Source organism: Symphodus melops, assembly GCF_947650265.1.
Source record: "Symphodus melops genome assembly, chromosome: 13".
NCBI lineage: Eukaryota > Metazoa > Chordata > Actinopteri > Labriformes > Labridae > Symphodus > Symphodus melops.
In genome coordinates this window covers 19,450,481-19,473,512 of record NC_136703.1, presented here as the reverse complement: position 1 = coordinate 19,473,512, position 23,032 = coordinate 19,450,481, and the positions used below count along the sequence as shown (strand labels likewise).

Sequence of the window (23,032 nt, the reverse complement as noted above, 5' to 3'; positions counted from 1 at the left end):
TGGTACCTGGGTGTTTGTGAGGGGAGAGGGGTAGCGGGAACACATTTTATAGGAATAAGAATTGTTTTTCAAAAAGCAATATTAACATAACTTTGAGACGTACCTATAGATTACTTTAGTTGTATTAAAAATTATTGTTATTTGTTTTTTTTGCTAATACACATTATACATGATGGAAGTTACTAAAAGTCACACTGCTCTGTCTCTGCTGTGATATATTTAATATAATGCAGGGTATCTATATTCTTTGAACGCTTTGAACGCGAAACAAAAAACACGCTGCGGAGACAGTGATTGGTTGTAAAGACTGTCACTTTGTTTTAAGGATGCGTTCAAGTGCAATATATAAAGCTCGTTGAAATGAAATCCTTAAGAATCAGCTCGATGCGATTTCTCTGATTATATTTATTTTTTCTGGGTGTGTACAAACTTCCTTCCCGACTTTTACTCCCGGAACTGCCTCCATCCAATTTCTACTACCCCAGCCTGACCCTAACCCTAACCCAAATCACATTAGTCACAAGTTGAACAGGAAACCACGAGACTTGGCGCTCTTGATTAATTCTCGCGAGAATCCATGACAAGCGACGGAAAGAAAATGGAAGGCTGCTCTAGTTAGCATCCCAGCTAAGGGAACCCATTAATAACTGGAGTTTTATCTTTTTTTTTACCGAAGGTATGATATCAGCTTTACTAAATGTGTTGAATTGTAAACGTGCAGCATTACTTTCTTTTTTTAGGAGGCGTCGTTGAGAATTAGTTGCGCAGCGTTTTCACTTACACACCAGTTCGTGTTAGCCTAATAAGCTGCTGAGAACAATGTCATTACGACGATGAAAAACAACAGAAAACACCTCCATTTGTGGAAAAACTGTGAGAGGTCCGAGAGTTGCAGCTTTACAGCATGCAAGAGTTCTCAGCTCACGTGGGTCCTGGAAGTAAAAGCTGTTTTTTTCTATATTGTTTGCAACGAGTGAGCCATTAATCCTCGTTTTGAGACTTCTTTTTTTTAATTAACTACCTGCACCAATGTGAGACTACCAGACATGAACGAAAGAGTCACCCAAAATCCTTTTGGTGGTGTTATTTTGTAGGCTTACAGATGAATACTGGCTGGTCGTTTTATTAAATATTCTTTACATACAGGTCACCCTTCTTAATTACTTAGTTTAACAACACAATAGACTGCAGGTTTTGATCTATATTGACATGATAGCGTCAATACATTTCTGCAGATTCTTTGGCTGAACATTAATGAGGCTAATCAAGACACCACCACGATCTAGGTGTGTTTTACTGGCTGGAGATCTGTTGACTTTTGGAGGCCAATTGTGATCATGGATCTTATTTTTGAGAAAATCTAAGCCATGAGAAAAGTTACCACCAAAACTAGTTATTAGATGTTTCAAAAAACTAATAAGGGAAGGAAATCAACAGATTCACGTCTACGACACCTACATGTAACAGGAAATAAAATAGCATTGATTGAGACTTGACTCAGCAGATCAGCAAATATTTCCAATCTTTTAACAATGGATGTTTCTCTTTTACCACATGGTTTCATGAAGTGTAGAAAAAACGTTTCATAAATTCTCAAACCAGACAGAGGGCACTAACAACAGCAGCTACATTCAAAGTTACTTTATTCACAACTTGGCTCATGTGATGCTTGTCATGTGATTTTTGACCATTTCTAAATGTATTTGCTTCTCTGCCACGTGATTGGCTGATTATAATTTAACTTTAGCTATAACCTTTTATAACTAAAGTGAAGAATTCAAAGGTTGCTGTATTAAAACCTGATGGTTATAGGTTAAAGGCCAGAGTGAAATGTAGTTAAGCTGCACTTGTACCATGGCATTTAGAAATTGCAGAATCATCCTTTGAATGATGGATGGATGTCACAACTGTGATTTCCCCAAGCGTCAGATATTTTATATACATATTTTTACAGAGTTTTGTTTGTGACTTATTGTTTACTGAAAATAGAATCATTATGCTTTGGGTGTATTTTCTTCCAAAGTTTAGAGAGAGAATTTTGAATGACATGACACTGAAAATTGGGGGTCTCAACTTTCCTTTAAGTCTGCACACTGACACATTGTAACTTCTGTGTTTCAACAGCCATGGACGTCAACATGGACCCAATGGAAAATGACTTTGCTGCTGATGATAATTCAGGTGAAAAAAAGGACTCTTGTCTAGGTTTTGTATAACTGGGCAGATTGTTGCCTTAAAAAACGACAGACTTTTCTCTTTCTCTTAATCATAAGGGTATTGTCTTTCTACAGAGGGCCAGCAGAGCCAATCAGAAGGGGCAGAGTCAAGTGTGAGGCCGTCCCTTTCTGAAGTTAAAAAGTCCTGGGGCTTCAGGAGGACAACCATTGCTAAACGGGAGTTCTTAGAGGAAGTTGGCGAACTAAGCCACAGTCCTCCACCACTCCGCAAAACCAGAGGGCGCAAATCCAACCAGGCATCTCAGGCTCTGCAAGAAAGCCACGCCACCCGGAGAACTTCTCGTTCGACCACTAGCGTCATAGATGAGCTTGAGTGGTCTGCACCATCCTCACCTGTGTCTGAGGAGAGCAAACCAGCCTCAGAAACTTCTGCAGGAGGGAGCCTTGACCCCAGCTTATGGCAAGATTTTGGGTCTGCCTTCCACACTGCATTCTCATTGCTTGGTGGCGGTGAGGACTTGTCAATGGATATGCCTGAAACCGTGGCAAACCCTAAAACTTTGGAAGCTATTGAAGTCATTGAGACTCCTCCTCCACAGGTTTCAGAACAAACAGAGGAGGCTGATGACATAGACTCCTCTGACGAGATGGAGATTTCGCAGCCTGTAGCTCACGACAACATGGCAGGAAGGGAAACTGATGATGTGGTCTTGATCTCTAGTCAAGGAGAGGACAGTGATGAAATGACTCTTATAAAGATCAAGGAGCAGATGGCAGCTAAAGGCAGGCGGGACAATACGAGCGCTAGAGGGGGAAAAGGTGGAAGGGGAAAAGCCAGAGGGAGAGGCAGGGGAAGAGGAAGGGGAAGAGGTAGAGGGAGAGGCAGAGGGAGGGGCAGGGGAGTGGAGATTCTGTCGAGCATTGCCGACGTTGAGGATGACGAGGTTGTGCTTGTCAATCCAGCCGAACAGCAGGAGGAAAAAGCAAACGATTCGCATAGTCCGTCTGCAAGAGAGATATCACCTTCTCGCTCTGATATCAGTCTGAGTCCTGCCCAGCGATCAAGCTCAGATTGTATAATCATAGACACAGATTTAGACCATATTACTGATGTGACTCCTGGCCAGTATGATGATGCAGCAGAGGAGGAGGAGGAAGAGAAAAAGAAAGATGATCAGAATGTAGAAGAATATTCAGACAGATCAGTCCCCGGTGGTCATGACTCAGATACTCTGTACTGCATCTGTCGACAAAAACAGGATAAAAGGTACATTTCATTTCTGGTTTAAAAAAAGTTCTCTTGGGCTTTAGAGATTTGCATACCTCATCCACCTGTCAGTTTCAGTTGCTGTTAACCGTTTCTTGGTTCACTGTTTCCAGGTTCATGATCTGCTGTGACAGTTGCCAGGACTGGTTCCATGGAGACTGTGTCGGTGTCAGTGCGACACAGGGCCGTAAGATGGAGAAGAAAGGGCAAGAGTTCATCTGCCCCGGTTGCACTACAAGGAGGCAGAGCCAACTCCAACCTGTACCTCAACTCCACACTGAGCCGGAGCCCGAAACGAGTGTTCCTTTATGCCTTACAACTCCTGGAGAAGAAGGAAAGGCGAAGGAGGAGCTGCAAGCTCATAAGGTAGACATTTATCAACATTTTATTGCCTGTGATCTCCACATTGGCGCATTTTCCCAGGATAAACTATGAATAGTTTATCGACTTTTTAAAGAGGCAGTTGTCATTTATTTTGAACGGTATACATGTGAAGGAGAGTGGTTGTATGCTCCTCACATAGGTGCAGGCCAATCGAAATTCACCAGCTACAACAAGCTGAATAATTGAAACGTTTGGATCATAGTCTTCCTCTGGTGACCGTAAAGATTTCAATATGTGTCTGCTCCTCACAATAGATCTGCACGATGTGAGAAAAAAATCTGCTATCTGCAATGACTATGTTTCACTTTGAGATTTTGTAATGAATTTGCATTTCACGTCTAACTGACGGTTCTTGCTGTTCTGCATAATTTACACAGTGCCTGTGTTTGTAACATGTCCCTCCTGGATCCATTAGCCAGAAATCGAAGCGAGGCTCGATAATGGCGAGCTGGGGCTTCAGTGGATTTGAAAAATGGTGTGAAAGCATGATGTTGGTTTAGACCCCCAATGTAGTAAAAGAGATTGGTGCAATTAATGAATGTATCTAACCATTCAGTCCTTTGCGACGTGTACTGTATATTGCAAATGCATTGACAATGAAAGTAGAATTCAAGGTGAAGCCCTTCTTCCCAGTATTCTTTAATCTTAAGTACTTATGGGACAACTTGTTTGTCAGAAGTATTGTCTGTATGTCTGAAATGCAAGTATGGTTTCAGGAGGCTGTCGTGGTGGAGGAGGAGAAAGAGGAGGCGCGTCATGTGATGAAGTTGGAGCCTGAAGCGGAGGCTGACATGGAGACGGACAGCTCTTTTCCTTTGTGTATTGGACCTGGATGCTCCAAACATGCCCTACAGGACTCTGTTTACTGTGGCACAGACTGCATCCTTCAGCACGCTGCCTTCACTATGAAGACTCTTTCTGGCCCTAAGGGGCCTAAAACTAAAGGGCGGGGAAGGGGAAAAGCTGCCGCTGCCAGACCTGCAGCCAAGGTAAGTCATTTTAACAGGGCAACTGGGAAATTTAGATAGAATTTTAATGATATGTTCTCTTGCTTGCCGTCTAATTTAATAGGAAAAAAACAGAGTAAAATGTCATCTTTACAGTGAATAACCTTAGTTTTGACACCTATTTTCATCACAGGGTCAGAGGTCTGGTAGGATGTCAAAGAGGTTAGCAGAAAAGGCTGAGGAGAAAAATGAAGAGGAGGAGGTGAAAGAAGACGATGGAGGGCAGAAAGAGGCTGCATCTCCCTTAGTCTGCGACCCCTCAGAAGTTCAGGCCTCCCCCACACCATCATCTAAGTTTTACACAGCGTGTATGTACCACTCGCTACTCATACACACTCAAATCATACAGCAGTTTATACACCCTGAACAAAGGGGCCTCTTTAACCATTTCAGAATCTCCTTCTTTGTATCCCGTCACGATGTAACACAATCACACAAAAGCATACACACACACACACACACACGGACACATTCATACTCTCTCTCTGGGAAGACCGACAAGTAGCAGGGTTCAGCAGTGGGTAAGTATGTTCACTTCTTACAGTATTTATTGCTGATTTATAATGCCCAAAATTGGGCACAAACAGTCATCACGAGTCTGGCTTGCTGTATCGTACAGGACCCATTCATTGAAACCAGAAACAGGGTACTGAAACCCACAGCTGCAGTCTTTATATCAGATTTGGGTAGACGGGGTGTGTTGTGTCGCTTTTGTGACAACACTGCTCCGATGTGAAGCTCATTTTAAAGTTCGACCTTTCAAAGGTCACTTGCACACTCACAGGTTCCCACTGATGCCTTAGAGAATGGAAATCAGACACCGGCTGGTGAACACGAGTAGAAAGAAGCTTACACGGGTAAAAGTAAGAGTTAACACATCCATGCTTTTGGCAGCATGCTGTGAATATGGAATTAGCTGCTGGTCTTAAATATTTCTTTCACGTGAAGGTTAAAGGAAAGTTGTGCCTCTCTCCATGGGTGCTTTGCCCATAAAGCATACAACTTGTTTTGACATGTTACGCTGTGAACCACGAGGAAGAACAATTTTTCCATTATATTCTTGCAACATTTCTCAAAGGTTATCTAAAGACAGACTGCGTCAAAGACTCTTCACACAAAACCTTTTCTCACACAGCAGTTCTATACACACCAGAATCTGCAGTTTGTTTTATTATGCCTGAAAACCTAAGTGCCCGAAGTGCCTCACAAAACAACAGAAATTAAACCGCTAAATAAATACAAAGAGATTTTAGAAAAAGAGTTGAAGTAATAAAACATTCGAGAAATAAACAGAAAAAAAATAGAAGGAAATCAATACAGTTAAATTATAATTAATAAAAAAAGACAGGTATTTACCATAAATATAGTGTAGTATCCATATAGTGGAAATACATGTTTTTCTTAATATTTAGGTGATTTCATCTCTTTTGGTCTCAGGATCGTTGTTTTTTTAAGTATCTATTAGTTGGGGAAAGTTCTTGAACCAAATATCAGCTCAGATAAGATTATTGATTGACAGAGACCATTGATGCCTTTGAGCAAGGTTTGAACTCAGGTGCACAACTTAAATCTTCAAGACTTCATCAGTACCCCTTTGTACATCTAATATAACAATTTCATAGTGCTGAATTGTTTGCAAAGCACATCACCTGCTCAAAAAGTCTAGTTTTCTCACAATGCTTCATCTTTTTAAACAAGGACCATTAGTAGTTTTTTACCTCTTTCATTTTCTGTCTTTCTCAACATTTTTCGGGCAGTTGCATACATTTTAAGTTTGTGAATCGAATCAATTGTTGCACTTAATGCATGAAATTAATTTAGTCTCACATACGAACACCGTTGGAAAGGTTGAAACCTTACCTGTTGTTGGGCCTTGCTTCGCAACAATCCATGTCTCAGGAAAAACTCCACCATTGCATCTCTAGGTGCTGCATCTTACTGTGCCTATAAATTAACACTCGACAACACACAAACACTCTTGGATCAGTCATTGCACAGATGCAACATCATCAGCTTGGATAGGATCCTGAATAAATACGGACTGAACTGCTGGTTTGGATGCTGTGGAGGATTTGTCTTCTTGCTGCTTATGACTCAGTGAGGAGTGGAGGATTCGTCTGTGCTGATTCTAGAATGAGGTTCCACCTTGAGTCCAGCCAACACTGAATTTGGAGACTCATCACAGTTCCAGGAAGAAGATTTTGAAGTGTCAGCTGAACACCTTCTGAAAGTACTCCATTCCCCAAAGTCTCTGAGAAATGAATTCCTGGTCTGCAAATAAAGACGGCTAACAGTTCCCCACAAAGCATACAAACTCAAGAGATGGACAATCGGCATCTTTTAGTTACAAACCCCAGGTGTTGTGGTTAAATAACACTTCTATTTCATTTTAAGTGCCAACAAGTTCCAAATGGAAGATAAAAGTATGAAAAGTCAAGACTCGTACATGAACCTGTACCCCTTTAGTTTTTGCCCTCACGCTCCCATCTGCACCCACATTTCAACTCCAGTGAAAATTCTACATTGAGCTGCAGCAAACCAACACATTCTTTTGGTTTCCTTGTGATCACTGACCTGGAGTCAGTTCTGCACATTTCGTCTAATTGCGCTTGACAAGTGCTGAATTTTCAAATTTGCCATGCAGCATTTCACCTTGCATTTGCAAGTACACTCAACATAAAAAAAATAATAAGAGCACAAACGTGTGACTGACCTGATGGCATCGCATTTTTTTCAGTGTCAAATTTAGAAGATTTCTAAATAACTGATAAGGTTTATGGAATTATCAAGGACACATTTGTATTCTTAAAATCTAAACATACACAATCTATACAAAACATGTTCGATATTTCTAAAGGGCGATGAAGGTGTTGAACTCAAGCTTGTTGCAACGGTCCCCACACATGCACACAAAACATATTGGTACATTTTTGTTACAAAAACAATGCTGTATCCGAGTGTCTTTGGTTGAAAGAGATTCTCTTCTAAGTTTTGTTGAACATGGCTTTTAGACTTACCGGTTGTTCTCCTGACCTACACTTAACACAAGTCATGTTGATACAAACTTATTCAACACATAGGGTTTGTTTTGTGTTGTTACACTTATGTCAGTGGAAAGGCATGCTGGGAAATAGTTTTCCTTTTATTGTATATTTTGAGACAAAGAATTTGGAACAAAACTGGATTGTCAACAGTGACTTAAAGTCTTGTACCACATTGTGGTAGTGGCAGAAGTTTCAAGATCAGAACCCAAGTATTGATATAAGTTTAAAGGCAGGGTTGGTCGGTTTCGACCTTTTCTCCGTATTCACTCACCCCCTCCCCTCTGTGCTCCCTCGAAAGTCGAGCACTTCACTGACATGCACTAGCGCCATTGGTCCAGAAGCGGATTTCAGCTCATGGTGTATGCATGGGGTAGAGAGGCTTGATTGGTTTATAAAGCGTGTATAAAGTGCCAACATTGGTCAAAGTTTTTGTTTACAACTGCTACAGAATTTTTGTGTTTCTTTTTAAGAACACTGTCAGGACCTAAAGACAATTTCAACCAAAATCTTAAAAAGTGTGTCTCGAGGAAATGACCTTCCCTGCCTTTATCTGAGTCAGAACATTTAGATACTATATCTCATTTTGGTTAGCCGGCTGTTAGGTGGAGGTGTTCCTTCTGGAATTGTTCAATCGCTGAACAGACCGAATTATCTGACTGGAGGTCAGAAAGAACAGCATGCTATGGCATGTTAACAGTCTTGGTTATATTCTGTTATCAGCTACAGCCTACAAATTCCTTTCCATTTAGGTATACAAAGAAAAGAGACATTACAATGTCTTAAAACTGTTAGATTTCTTCAGCCTCAGCAAATCATATTCCCTGTTCAGCTCACTACATACACTTGACTCTGATCCAGATATAGATCTGCTGCTATGAGGTGTCTTACACATTTGTATTACAACTACACAGACAAATATTTCCCCAACATTGTTGACACATTTAAAATATGTCCACAAAAATGAATAAATATACAAAAATACATACTAACACTGACCCTTTTAAAACAAGGATTACTCAAACTCATATCAAGTAGCTTAAAGGGCGAAGAGGAGGGTGTTAATGATGGAGGTGACTATAGTTGCGGAAATCAAGACGTCACGATGTAAAGAGTATTTCTACATAATGATGACAACAAAAAATATAACATTTATAAAAATAACAAAAAATATAACATTTATAAAAATAACAAATGGAAAATCTCAGAATACAGATCTACACACTTCTGAAACAAAAACTCTATTAACGGTTGTTTTGCAATCTGTCCATGGTGGTAACCCGTGACAACAATCTTTTGGGTCTTTGCACAAGCATCTGAACATGCTGCTGTGAGGTCATGACAAAGCTGCTTTCTTTCAGCCGGCAGACTTCAAGTCTCCAGCTGTTGTGTCACAGGGCGTCCCTCCTAACAGTCACAGTAGGACGAGGAGGTCGGGGAGGAATCAGGCTCTTGATGAGTGGATTTTCTCATTCTGGATATCAAAGTATGCCAAGCAAACCTCAGTCGAAAATGTGGAAATGACAGTTTTTATGCATCACAATATTATTTATCAGGGCATCGGCAGATCAACAACTGTGTGTCACAAACAACCGTAAAGAACTTCAATCACAAGCTTTAACTTAGATTTTTGACTTTTCTATCTTTCCAAAACTTGGCTTAAAACAACACCCAACAGAATACAGCGTGAACTGAATACGAAGACTTGGTTTAAGTTTTGGGAAAGAAGATCAGTGTGAGGAATGGTTCTTGTTTAATCTCATAATTAATGCTTTTTACTTTGGCTCACACTTTTTTGAATCGCTGACCACATTCATATCTTTCTAACACGCATACTTGGGATCAAGATTTAGTCAGTGCTGATTAGGTGTTAATCTAATCAGCACATTCAATGGAAACGGCACAAAATGTGTACTGTACTGAGACAATGAGAACTGAACCCTTTGGTGGAAACAGGGCTTATCAAACCAATTTCAGAGATGCAACAAAGGTCCCCTTCTTTTTTAGGACACATACTTGGGGATGAAGATTTAGTCAGTGCTAATTAGGTGTTAGTTTCCCCACATGGTTTTTATAACCAACAATAACTGACCACACATCAAGTCACAAAGCATCAATGGGCAACTGCTTCTTCTGATGTATAATTAATACTCAGTATTGTTGGGCATTTTGTGAACTTATTCAGACAGTCTCATTGATATCATTCTCTTTTTTAAGCAACATTTGTGGACAGGTAATTCACCATGACAAGCATCTATGCAATAGGCAGTAAATGAATTAACTTTACAAAGCATTACTACCGGTAAGCAGCTGCTTGTTATCATTCTCTGAAGTCCACCTGCAGACTCTCATGGAATACCAACAGTAACAAATGGCTTTATGCCACTCCACTTTACCTTAAAAATTATATATTTATGGAATCCAGTGACTAAACGTGCCCACATTTGTCAAGGTTGGGAGAACCAATTCGGCCCTCAGACCATAAGGGCCTTAAGTCATCAGTGTCCCTTCAACATAAAGTGCAAGATTTGTGAAGCTGCTAACCAACATTGCTGTGAAATTTCTTAAATATTAGAAACCTTAAAGGATTGCAGACACTAAACAGATGACCAAGTTCCAAAAACACTTTGGATCTTCTGCCATTGTTTTCTAATGTGTGCTCCTTATTTTGGGGCATTTCGGTGAATTTATAGCCCCGTTTCCACCAATTGGTCCGGTGTGGATCAGTGCAGTTTGGTTTGGTAAAGCCTGATCCTGTTTGTGTTTCCACAGCCCGTACCATATTTGGTAGGTGGCGTGTAAGCCAGATGCTGATAGCTGCGTCAGCTACGTAATAGCGTTGCACGATAGCAGCTAAACGCTGACAGCTAACCCACTAATAAATTCAACAAAGGAGAAAAACGCGACGCAAACAAAACCAACGATGGAAGACATCCAGCAATTCATCTATTTTGTCACTGGCATATGGATCTTTTTTTTGTTTTTTTTTTCAAAACTCAATCAAGCTTTGTTTCAGCGAAGGCTGTGTGCTGCGAGGAGAAATACAGACGAAAAACAATAGACTGTATTTAAACACGGCAGGGTTGTGTTTGCTGCTGTCACACGGGAAGTGACTATTCTTTCCACCAATCAACGGACTGCAGTGTTTAGCTCCACCTTTTAGGGTCGGATTGATATTCTTGGCACCCCAACAGAAGGGTCCCAAAAAGTAGGACGATACGGGTCGGTAATTTCGGAATCTTTCCCGGTGATGAGAAGTGGGAGGAATGCTTCTTGTTTGATCTTATAATTAATGCCTTTTACTGTGGCTTACACTTTTTTTTCAATCACTGACCACATTCATATCTTTAACACACATACTTGGGGATGAAGATTTAGTCTGTCCTTTAGGTGCTGAAGTATACTGAAGACGTGTTGCTGATTAGGTGTTAATCTAATCGGCACATTCAATGGAAACGGCACAAAATGTGTGTCGTACTGAGACAAAGCAAACTGAACCGCTTGGTGGAAATGGGGCTTATCAAACTAATTTCAGAGATGCAACAAAGGTACCCTTCTGGACCTTGACAGAGGATGTTGACGTTCATGGTTGCCTCTTAAATAACTATTGTCATATGGGCAAAAGGGAGATTGTGATTGGAGAGGCCACTTCATTTCACCAGAGAAACTACATGAAAAGTATCTCTGGAGATGATCTCGTTCATTCACAACAGTGATCCTCTCCATGTGAACTCTCCACATGGAAATAAGCAACGTGTATAAATACATAAAATTTCTTTTTAACAACAATGACTTATATTTGAGCAAATGTGTGCGTTCCTTCTTCTCTTATCTGAACTCAGTGGAATGTGCTGCTGCTGCATAGCACCGCTCTTTTCTTGCCTTCCTCTATTCTTTTGTTAAAATTGCATCGGCTGTGAGCGTGAATCTTGAGACTTGTCCCACATCACTTTACACAACATGTATAATTCAGAGGCGAAGCATTACATCATGCAAACCTATTTGGTCAAGTCTGAGAGATCTTTACTGAGAGCTGTTTTTCCTCTAAACTTTTCTGGCCAATGAGAGAACACATTATACCAAACACATGATGCTATCTAATCACAATGTTGGCTTTGTGTTTGTACAACTTTCAGATGACTTATCCACTCTCATCTAAAGGTTTGAATGCGAAAAGATCTACCAATAAGAAAATATTTTTCTGAACAATACATTAAATGGGATGTGAAAACCTGCACTTTGTGATGCCCCAACACAAAAATGTATTATCAGTGTAAATATGACAAAATTGAAAAGAGCAACTAGTGTTTCTAAAACTAATGGTTACTTCCCCAATTAAAGATGTTAAGTTTTTTGTAATACTGGGGCAACAAAACTACAAATTATTCACATAAAGATTGTGGACTATTATTACCGTACTTTCTAGTTGACATAAATAGTGGACAAGTAATTGATCTATAGTTGCAGCCCTAATAACTGAAATATTTCGTAATATATTTTCGTAATTCTATCTCAGTGCAATTGGATGCTCTCCAAGTTTCAAACATGAACTCTGTTCTGTTTAGCTTGAGGTCAGTGTGATCTCAGGACATTGTGTAACTGTCATTGGAAAGGCTTGGGATATCTGTTAAATGCAGAGGGTTCAGTAGACAGACAAGCAGTTCTTTAGTCAGAACAGAGTAAGAGTTTAATATCTGAGCGGAGTTGTATGCCAGCAGAGGTTCTGCAAACAAATGCCACAGTTTCTTAGCCAATATCCTTTTTTTTTTTTTTTTTTTTAAACTGTTGCAGTTGTTTGTTTTTTCTATTAACTTGTTACCCTTTCACCATCAGATCCACTCTAAGCTTGTGTTTCCCCTAGCGTCTTAAAAGTAAAATCATGTCAGTATCTCAACTTTTATTTGCAAAACACAAGTGCCCTCTACTGGCCAAACTTCTTTTCTGCAACCAAAGACTGGCTGACTTTACTTTGCTTTGCACAATTATTATATTCTATTTTTTAATGTTTATCTCCTGTCCATCTTTCAATTTTTTGGAAATGTAATGCAAGTTTTCTCCAGTAATATAATTTAAAGTTTCGAATAATAATAATAATTGATAATGTAATTGATAAAGATTAATCATATAGATGCACAGCTGCATGAGAAAACTGCCACTTAACACAAGCGTTACAATCATGAGTGCTAAGTTAGTGCCACAAGAACACTGTCATTTGGTCCTTAAATATTGGGATTTACAGTTATGGTATCTGCTATACACATTCTTTATATGGTGTTTTTTTATATATCTTTACTCCTTATATAATACGGTGACTCCTTGTAAGTCCTTTGGTGAGCTGTGTGAAGTACTCGACAAAGACAGCATTCAAAGGATTTAGAGATTTTGAAAAAGGAGGATTTCCCAAATATTTGCAGACTGACACATTCAAAGTCATTGCAGTTAAAGACATGTACCATTTTGGAAGTATGCTTCTTTTCCCTCCAGGTGGTAGTTTAATGTGAAGATTTATACTACTCTGAAATCGGTCTGATGAATAAATGACCTGTTACCAGGAGCCAGTTAGCTACGTACTGTATGTTCAGAGGTCAGTGCGCTCTGCCAAGTAGTGCTTCACACGGTTTTAATGACTGCTTGTCTCTTTCCCACTTCACTTTTAATACAGATTTAATAAACCAACCATTAAGTCCCAAGTGTAACAATTACAACAAAGAGACACATCTGGTGTCAAAAGGCAATGTTCTGATGGTCATGCAGCATGCCATGTGGCCATTTCCTATAAACTCTGAAGAACATCTCATTTCTTTCATTTGCTGTGTTTTAAGTGCATTTAATGTGTTTGAGAAAACATTTGTAGAATAAAAAGAAAGACAAATTTAGATAAATTACAGGGCCATTAAATAGATAACGGTAAGAAAAAACGATTTCTAAAGTTACATCCCTCTCCCTCCCTACAACCTAGTTTACAGCAGTGTATGTGAATAAGTAAACGTAGAGATCCATGATTGCAACTACTTCCATTGTATTACAGCAAATAATTTGTGTGGAGTTTGAAAAATGACTTTCTGCATTTACATGCTAAGGAAGGCTTGTAAATGTTAAAAAGTTGGCAAATTAAGATTTATTTTATATGCCCTACTTGTCTGATATTAAGGATGAATTAGGTTTTTTAGTCAATCTGAAACATAAAATAGTGATCTTGAAGGTTTTGTTTGTGTTCATGTCAGAAAAGGGTATATATGGCTATCTTATAACCTTTGCTAGTTATTATAGTCATTGTTATCACTCATATTAAAGAAAAAGATCAAGGCAAAGTCATTGCAGTGACAGAATTTCCCTTTCAACAAAAGTTCCAGTAAGGAATTAAAGCCACTTAAAATGTCTGCTAACCTAAACAGTAGCGCTGTGTCCAAAATCATTCACTCATTTCCTACTCCCGACTCACTATATAGTGAGTTTAATGTAGTGGACTATACAGTGCACTCTCTCAGAAACATTAAAGAACATTTCGGACGCTCGCTCACCGGCCGCTGACAGGGACGTCATTGTTGTTGCGACACTGAAACAAGCTGCTTAGAAACGGTTAAGGATCAGTAACGCTAAATAACGGCATGAATTTCAGTGAAAACTTCTACGATGTTGAGTTTATGTTCACAAAACATTTACATATAATAAATAAATGTGAAATACTAAATTTTACAGATAATTAAACATTTTTCAACCAAAGCTTATTTATTTATGCTCACAGACTCTCGTCTCAAGTCTGTCATCACTATTAATACAAACTACCGTTACTAACATTAACGATATTTACTCTTTATTCAAACTGATCAAAGATTTCATTAAAAATGAACTTTATTGTGTTTCCGCGTTCGCTCCGTTCGCTTGTCTTGTCCGTCTGAGAGCAGCCGAGTCAAACGCAACTCTCTACTCATAAAACCGCAATGCATGATGGTATATGAATCAGCTAGTTACCATCACTTGTCCTCTACTTTTCAAAATGCATTGTTGAATACATTGAATGGACTATAAAGGGCATGACCATGCTCATTCAGAATTCACTACAAAATGGCGTTTACTACATAGTGCACTATATAGTGGATAGGGAGTGATTTCGGACACAGCCTCGGAGTGAAAACAGCAATATTAAGCACTTTTGTGAAATAAAATAGGTATAGAGACAACGGGGAGTATGTTCTATAAAAAAGAAATGGAGTACAGGAAAACAAAAAAATTGAAATGGTGTTGGTATTTCTGGTTTTGGAGCTCTATACTCTATCTCTGCAACATCACTACAGATACTAAAGTCACTGAAGCAGTGTTGATTACAAGGATATTAATATCACGCGGATATCATCTCTAAGCAAATTAACTAATGTTAAAGTTTAATAGTAAAAAGGAAGCTAAGTTATTACAATATTAAGTAACAAGTAAAGCTGACAAATAATTGATGAATCCGAAAGCCATAATGTGAAAGCATCTCTAATATTAGGGTAGATGAAATCAAATCTCGTGAAATAAGAAAACAACTGTATTGCGTTCAGTCGAGAAATCAATTGTCAATAGCAATAACTTCCCAATAGTCTTAGCTTCAGATGGATCAAAACAGAGAAAGCTTTGATAATGTAGTAATGAGAGGCTTCTTCGAAACTCATCATCTTTTACAAAAAGATGCCAGATCCCCTGGAGTTGAGATTCTCTGGTTGGTGGTGATGGAGTTGAGCCAGTGGGTGGTTGATGGAAACTCTCAGCTGAATCTCTGGAGGAAGTGATGCTGATGGGGAGCAGTGGGTTGCACTCTCCTAAATATTTAAAGAACAGCGTCATAGGATCGAGTGGCTAGATAGACTGGGTGATGTCAGAATGGTGAAAGTAGGGACAGATTATGGTAGGAGGAGCCAGCTGAAAATCACCTGCAGAGGAATGAGGCAAATGTTCATTGAACCTTCCCTGAAAATTTGTCACAAATACACTCACTAAAAGTGTCTGGCAGCATGATGTAGACCAGTGTTGCAAATAAACGTCTTGAATGTCTCGTGATCTGAATAATTATATATCGTCATGATCTACCGTTATGCCCTATAGAGGCATTGATATTCAGAATATAAGCACGTAGTGACGTATGCCCTTCACAGTTACTCAGAATGACATCTTCACAAGGCTTTCAATGATGTCAACCTCAATATTAAAGAAACGGGAGCGCCGATTGGTGTAGCAGTTAGTTGGACAGTGTGAGGCAGTTGTCCTCGAAGCGTGCAGTCCTGGTTCAAGTCCACTATGGCTTCTCTCTCTCTCTCTCTCTCTCTCTCTCTCTCTCTCTCTCTCTCTCTCTCTCTCTACCCCCCCCCCCCCCCCCTTCCTGGTTTCTGATTATATCCACTGTTCTATCTGAATAAAGGCATTAAAAAGCCCAAAAGTAAACCTAATTAGGCTGAAAAGAGAAGTTTTTCACGTTTGAGAGTCTAGTATTAGAAAATGTTTGTGCATGACAAATGGCTAAATAATTATCAGCGCATAATTATAATGTTACTTTGAGTCTGTTGAATTGGGCCTTAGATTGAGAAGTCAAATGTTCCAAACCGTGCAGAGATACCACATTGAAGAAGGCTTTAACTTCTGTCTGTGTCTTCTCAGGAAGTGCAGCCTCTCTCCGTGTTAGTACATCTTAAGTTGTAAAGCAGGGGTGTCCAAAGTGCGGCCCGGGGGCCATTTGTGGCCCTTGAGTGGATTTTTTGTGGCCCTTGACTTCAAATCGAAGAATCAGAAGATTTTGGCCCCAGGCCTCATCAGATGGCATATTTCGTTCTTTTTTCTTTTTCATGTTAGCGAGGGAGACCTACAAAAGCCTGACTATTCTTTCCAAAAAATTATAACACAACAGTTTCCCACTGCAATTAGTTATTGTGTATTTACATTATTTTTTGAAGAGATCAAAATACAAAAAGTTCCTTCCAATATTAAAAAAACAAAAACAAAAAAACCCTGTGGCCCGTGAGCGATTCTAACGCGACAATTTTGGCCCGCAAGAAAAAAAGTTTGGACACCACTGTTGTAAAGTAACCAGTACAGGTTAAAATAATAATTCTCTTGTGTTTTCTCTAAATAAATAATTAATTCCAATGTGTGCTTGAGTAACTATATGTTTCACCAATGCTGGTGGTTTCAATGAAGAGGAACACTTAATGCATAGTTATCTTAAGCACCTGCAACATGCAAATCCAAAGTAAAGTTCTTATCACCTACAACGCCCTCCATGACATGGCTCCCCCTATCTGTCTGAGCTTCTCCACCAGCACGCTCAGAGGGGAGCGGTCTTTGGGGGACCTTCGTCATTGCCACCCCCATCCTCTGAATCTCCCTAAAAAGCATCAGAGACTCACTCTCAAGAAATTTCTAAAAACGAATCTCGGCAACATCGCCTACAACCACTAACAAACTTAACTCTCATCCTCCCTCTCTTTATTATTTGTTCTTTGTATTTTTTTGTTTTGTTGTTGTTCTTTGTTAAGCATCTCTGAGTTTTTGCAAAGTCTAATATAAGTCTAATGTTTATTTATTATAATAAAGGCTCAGTGGTATCTCCATAGCAAAGTTAACATGATGATTGGCATGTCTTATTGTTCGGTCAGGGAGAACTGTAATGCGTCATCCTTTTCGTGCAAACCTAGTACATTATGAACAGGGGAGGTTTTATATTAACTTTGTCACTTTACTTTAGGGAGAAATCTATATATACACAGGATTTACATTCAGTAATATGACAATTCAAAGGAAAATCAAGTGTATGTCAAGTAATTCCTGTTGTAATTTTACCAATACAATACACAATTTATGTACATGTTTCTATCTGTCATAGCCCTGTACAGAGATATAGTTACAGAATTATACAAAAGATTGTCGGGGACATGATTGACAGTGGGTCGTTCTCGATAATCACTTGATGCTGAAAAGCTGTTTATCCTTTCATGTAACAGGACTTACTTTGCTTTGACTTGTAAAAACAATACACAACAAAAACAGTTTTTTTATTTTATGTTTCTCGGCCCATACCTATTATTGAGAATATCCTTTAAGAGATGAAGAGCGAATGACACTATATCTGTCCCTATTTGACTGAAACTCCCCTGTTTTCTATAAATTGAATATTACAAATTATACTTTGCAGCAGATTAAGAATTTTCTAGTACAAATTTTGTGCAATATTAAATTTTTGACATGGCCCATCCAGTCATTTAGAAAAGTGCAGCAATTAAAAACAGCTAATATTGTCTTAATCATGCCCTAAAAAGATCAAAAGTTTAGAGTCTCTTTGCATTAACAGTGTCTTAAATCAGTTTATTTAACTGTTTTTATGAGGTAGTCAAACCATGTTAAGTTTGATAAATGTATTTGTGGTTTCATTTTTTTGAAAGGTTTTTTTTTTTCACTGCTGGTAAGGTGTGTGGATTTATAGGGAGGAAAATGAAACACATACATTACAGGTTCAGGTTCTGCTTTAACTTTCATTTAACACTTGTAATATCATGTAGTCATTGTGACGGGTCATATGTAATCATACAGATGATGTTAGTCATTAGTTATTTATATACATAAAAATAGAAAAATAATCTACATGTATTTATAAACGGATCATAAGTCCAAATACTCCACTTTTTACAGTTTGCTCTAAACAAACCTTTGGCAGTTAAAGAATTTAGCTGTCATCTAGATTTGTGTCCCTTTTATCATATTGTAGAAAAATAAACAATGTTGTTGGAAATGTTCCCTTGTTTGTCTTGGGACATGATGGCTTATGTCACAGCTAAACGTTATATTATTGTATATTTTTAAAATTCCCTTCTATTCTTTTTTAACAGCTGAAGAAGAAAGTAAAACAGTGGAGGCTGACAGCGAGGCTGAAATTCTTTCAACACAATTTCCAGAACACCACTCCACAAATGCCCCTCCAACCTCTGCGCCTACGACTGAGCAAACCCCACCACAAAACCAATCTCAAGATAAAACGCAGGAGCAGCAAAAGGACTCAATTAACAGTGGGATGTCTAAGCAGAAATCTGTAGAATCCATTCCCAGTAAACCGACCAACCCAGTAGAATCAGTTCCCTGTAAACCAACCAACCCAGCAAAAACAAATCTGTCTGGAGCCACACAATCTCCATCAACCTCAGCTCCCAGACATCATGAAACAGGGGCCCTCATGGTCAGTAAGACCACATATGTCATACCAAAGAAGCAGTCCGTACCTCAGCCTCAATCTAGTCAAGTGTGCGGTTCGGTGTCTGGCCAAAAGCCTTCATCAGCCCCCTCGCTGCTGAACGAAACCAGAAATCTGCTGGTGCCACCTGCACCAAGTGCTCCCTCCTCCAGACCCCCTCAGCCCAACAACCAGATCAGACAGAGCATCCAGCGCTCCCTCACCAGCATCCTGCTCAAAAGGTCAGCTCTATTTTACAAGCTTGTATGAAAGTGAGAGTTGGAGTTTTTAATGATGCAATGTCTTGTAATATACATACAGTATTCTATACTCCCTTGATGAATCATATTGCGTAAATAAACCTTTAATGGAGTCCCATTAATGGTAATGATTGGAGAAGCCAGAAAAGTGACAGCCAAAACCTAAAAACATGTATAACAGAAGGGATATGCAAAAACATTAACTTCCCTAAATAATGGAAATAGCTTTCAAAATAAATTCTACATTCATTTCACAGGGTTAATTATTACTGTGGGTCCTATCCAGATTACATACTTATAGGAAAAGATGACATTTTTCTGGCTTTTCCTTTAAGTTATAGTGGCACTGCGCTCATTGACATGTTTCCATTTCCTTTTAGGGTGTGTGATTGTGAGGATTTGGAGATGTCTGAAAGTGAAGTTGCAAAGCTTGTTGCTAGTGTTGAGATGGAGATGTTTGACATATTTCGCAACACAGACAGCAAATACATGAACAAGTACAGAACCATAATGTTCAACCTGAAAGACCCAAAAAACAAGGTTTGTTGAGTGTTGTTACATCATTCCATGTCTGTTTTGTGAATCTCTTTTCCTTCACAAGTTTCAATAGTACTTTTCAATTGTGCACTTCTGACGTGACTTTTCAAATAATTCATACTATCACAAAATTCACTGTTAATTCATGGCTTCTCGTAGGGCTTGTTGTTCAATGTTGTACATGGTGAGATCAGTCCCTTCAGGCTGGTCAGGATGAGCCAGAAGGATATGCAGGCTGTCAAAGCATCAGAACCATCTCAAAAAGCAACAACAGAGGTAATGAATAATATTAATTATAAAGAGAAGAAAATAGATACCCTGCATGAAGTCGTTAGAGGGCTCTGTAATGGTCAAGTGGGGTATGTGTTGTAAGTCATTTATTTCTTGCTAACTTGTTTCCAGATGAATGATGCAGCTGCGAAAGCAGCAAGTTTGCTGCAGAAGCCAGAAGCAGTAAAGGTTGAATTGCCCAGTTTGAATCCTGCCAGACAAATTAAAAGCAGGGTGTGTGCTTTCTACATTGTATCTCTTGCTTTATTTTAACATTTCTTTCAGTGGCTATAGTTTTTATGATGTCTTTATAACCTAAGTCATATTGTATGTGTGTATACCATATAATATAGGTTGCCACCCAAGAACAGAAGAAAAGTCTTCCAGCTCCTTCTTTCAAGGCCAGAGGAAGCCAGCTCAGCCAGGGCAGCGCAGTACCAGATATTCTTGCCTGTATGCTTAAGGACACAACATCAGAGCACAAAGCTCACCTTTTTGACTTGAAATGCAGGATATGTACAGGTAAGTTAAACAATGTTTTTTATTGGCTTTGCAATGCCAATAATATAGCATTATACAATTAGTGTTCTTGGTTATCAATGTGAATTGTAATTGTTTTTGAAGGCCAAATACTAGCTGGAGAAGATGCAGAACCTGATAAGAAAAAAGCCAAGGTTACTGAAACAAAAGATAAATATGAAACTCATCGGAGACAGTCTGCAGGAGATGACTCCCCGCTGATGGCACCACCTGACTCACCTGACATGGATTCTCCAACAACATCCCTAATTGATCCTTCTTCTCACCTTATCATTGATGCTCCACCTCTGACTATAGTAGAATCTCCAGCCTCCCCCATAATGGATTCTCCGGCTTCCCCAACATTAGAGTCACCAGCTTCGCCTGTCATGGACTCCCCTGCATCCCCAAATTCAGAAACATCTAAAGCTTCCATACCAAAGAGGGCATATACACCAGTTGTGATTCCAGCTGTCTCCACAGTAACCATAACGAGAAGGGACCCCCGCACTGCTGCAGGCCGATTCAGTCCTTCGTCCAGTGGCACAATTGGTCCCATTAACACAACCTTAAACCAATCAGCTCCTTATGCTTCTTTTAAAGAGATAAAGTCTAACTTGCCCTCAGCACCCACCTCTTCAGTACCACCAAAGAAGAAATTACCTAAATCCATTTTGATGAAACCAACTTCCACAGCAGATCCTAGACTCTATGGCACAAGGTATGTAAAGACCTGTGTAAATATAAAGTTAATTAAATTAAGGTTTTTCAATGTAATTGTTCTTTGGTTTACAATTATGCTTTTGATGTCTTGTGTGAAGCACTTTGAATTACCTTGTTGCTGAAATGTGCTATATAAATATACTTGCCTTGCTATACATTTGAGTTAAATTAGCATAATATAGAATTGTTTTTTTGTCTTAGGACCATGACGTCGGAATCTCCAGCTGATAGTGAGACTGCTAAGTTTTTAGCTAAGGAAGACATAGTGTGGAAAGGATTCCTAAACATGCTCACTGTTGCAAAGTTTGTCACCAAGGCATATCTGGTTTCAGGACCTGCTGAAAACCTTAAAGCGGTATGAAACTGTTACAGATTTTATTCACAGTGATGTCTCAAAATGATCTGTCATTATCTTTAGTTATTTTGACAAAAATATGAGGATTTACTGTTTTCTCGTAGGATCTACCTGACACCATTCAAATCGGAGGACGAATCCTGCCTGAAACTGTGTGGGACTATGTTGCGAAACTTAAGACCTCTGTTACAAAGGCAAGTACTGATAAAATATGGGAGTGCCTCATGCAATATAATTGGAAATGTGTTACTTATTTCCATCTTATTGTTCTTTGCTGTTTAGGAGTTATGCGTGATCCGTTTTCACCCTGCAACAGAGGAGGAGGAGGTGGCATATGTCTCCCTGTTTTCCTATTTCAGCAGCAGAGGACGTTTTGGTGTTGTTTCTAATATAAGTCGTTCAATCAAAGATGTATACCTCGTCCCACTCAGTGCAAAGGAATCAATTCCATCCATACTACAACCTTTTGAAGGACCAGGTATGGTCATGCTTCGACTACCTCTAATAGTCTTTTAACAAACATAGAATTTTGGATTCAGAGGAACACCTATAATACAGTAACAGACACGTAAGCATAGCTGATATTCAGATAGTGGCCTAAGAGTTTGGAGCACAGCTGTCTTTACATCAACAGGACCCCAAGAATAGGATGTTGCTGTGACAACCTGATACAACTAGCAGTTAGCAAGATGATAAAAAACAAATTTTAGTTTAGTTTATAAATATATAGTGCAATTATGCTTTGATTTCGTCCTGTGTGTATTCAGTGTGCCTAAATCAGAGATTCTCAGCTTTCTGTTATTTTTGATATATAGCATAAACAAAATGGCTTTTATGAAAAATCCAGTATAAGTTAGTTTCAATAATTTTCTTACACTGCTGGCCAAAGTTTTAGTTTAGTATTTTGAAAAGTTATATCTGGTACCAAATGTCAGTTAATCTAAAATGTTTTTGTTCACAGGACTTGAAAAAAACCGACCGAATCTCATTCTGGGTCTAGCAATCATTCAGAAGACAAAACGTCCAGGGAACTTGCCTTTGGAAATTGAGGAGAAGCGACCAAAAGTTCAGATGTCCAAAGACCCTATGTGGATCCCAAAACCTCCTGTCCTCTATGGTTCTGACAAATTGGAAATATTCCAACCTTATGATCCAGAAACTCCTGCAACCACCACCCCTTCCAGTTCTCCACCTTGCCCTGACTCCCCATCCGGATCCTCCTCATCTGGGTCAGTCACCATACCATCCCTTTTGACATCTGTTATAACAAAGCCTCTTGTTGCGGCATCTGACTTTGTCAC

At 39.1% G+C, this 23,032-nt stretch overlaps 1 protein-coding gene across 1 annotated transcript; it reads left to right on the top strand.

Moving 5' to 3' along the window:
* Positions 1-556: 556 nt before the first annotated feature.
* Positions 557-22,780, top strand: LOC306833898 (death-inducer obliterator 1-like). Its single transcript, XM_079359517.1, has 15 exons — positions 557-676; positions 2,125-2,181; positions 2,292-3,444; positions 3,558-3,810; positions 4,545-4,817; positions 4,969-5,143; positions 18,730-19,309; positions 19,708-19,867; positions 20,024-20,140; positions 20,267-20,368; positions 20,488-20,656; positions 20,759-21,374; positions 21,578-21,731; positions 21,836-22,209; positions 22,693-22,780. The coding sequence occupies exons 2-14, from the start codon at positions 2,127-2,129 to the stop codon at positions 22,118-22,120; spliced, it is 4,092 nt and encodes a 1,363-aa protein (XP_079215643.1). The 5' UTR covers positions 557-676; positions 2,125-2,126; the 3' UTR covers positions 22,121-22,209; positions 22,693-22,780.
* The last annotated feature ends 252 nt before the right edge of the window (positions 22,781-23,032 follow it).

Excerpts from the sequence above, each read along its gene's own strand:
- LOC306833898 (XM_079359517.1), top strand. The coding sequence starts at position 2,127 with ATGGACGTCAACATGGACCCAATGGAAAATGACTTTGCTGCTGATGAT. Across the intron at positions 19,868-20,023 it reads TGAAAGACCCAAAAAACAAG|GGCTTGTTGTTCAATGTTGT; the intron begins GTTTGTTGAGTG and ends GGCTTCTCGTAG. Across the intron at positions 21,375-21,577 it reads CCTAGACTCTATGGCACAAG|GACCATGACGTCGGAATCTC; the intron begins GTATGTAAAGAC and ends TTTTTGTCTTAG.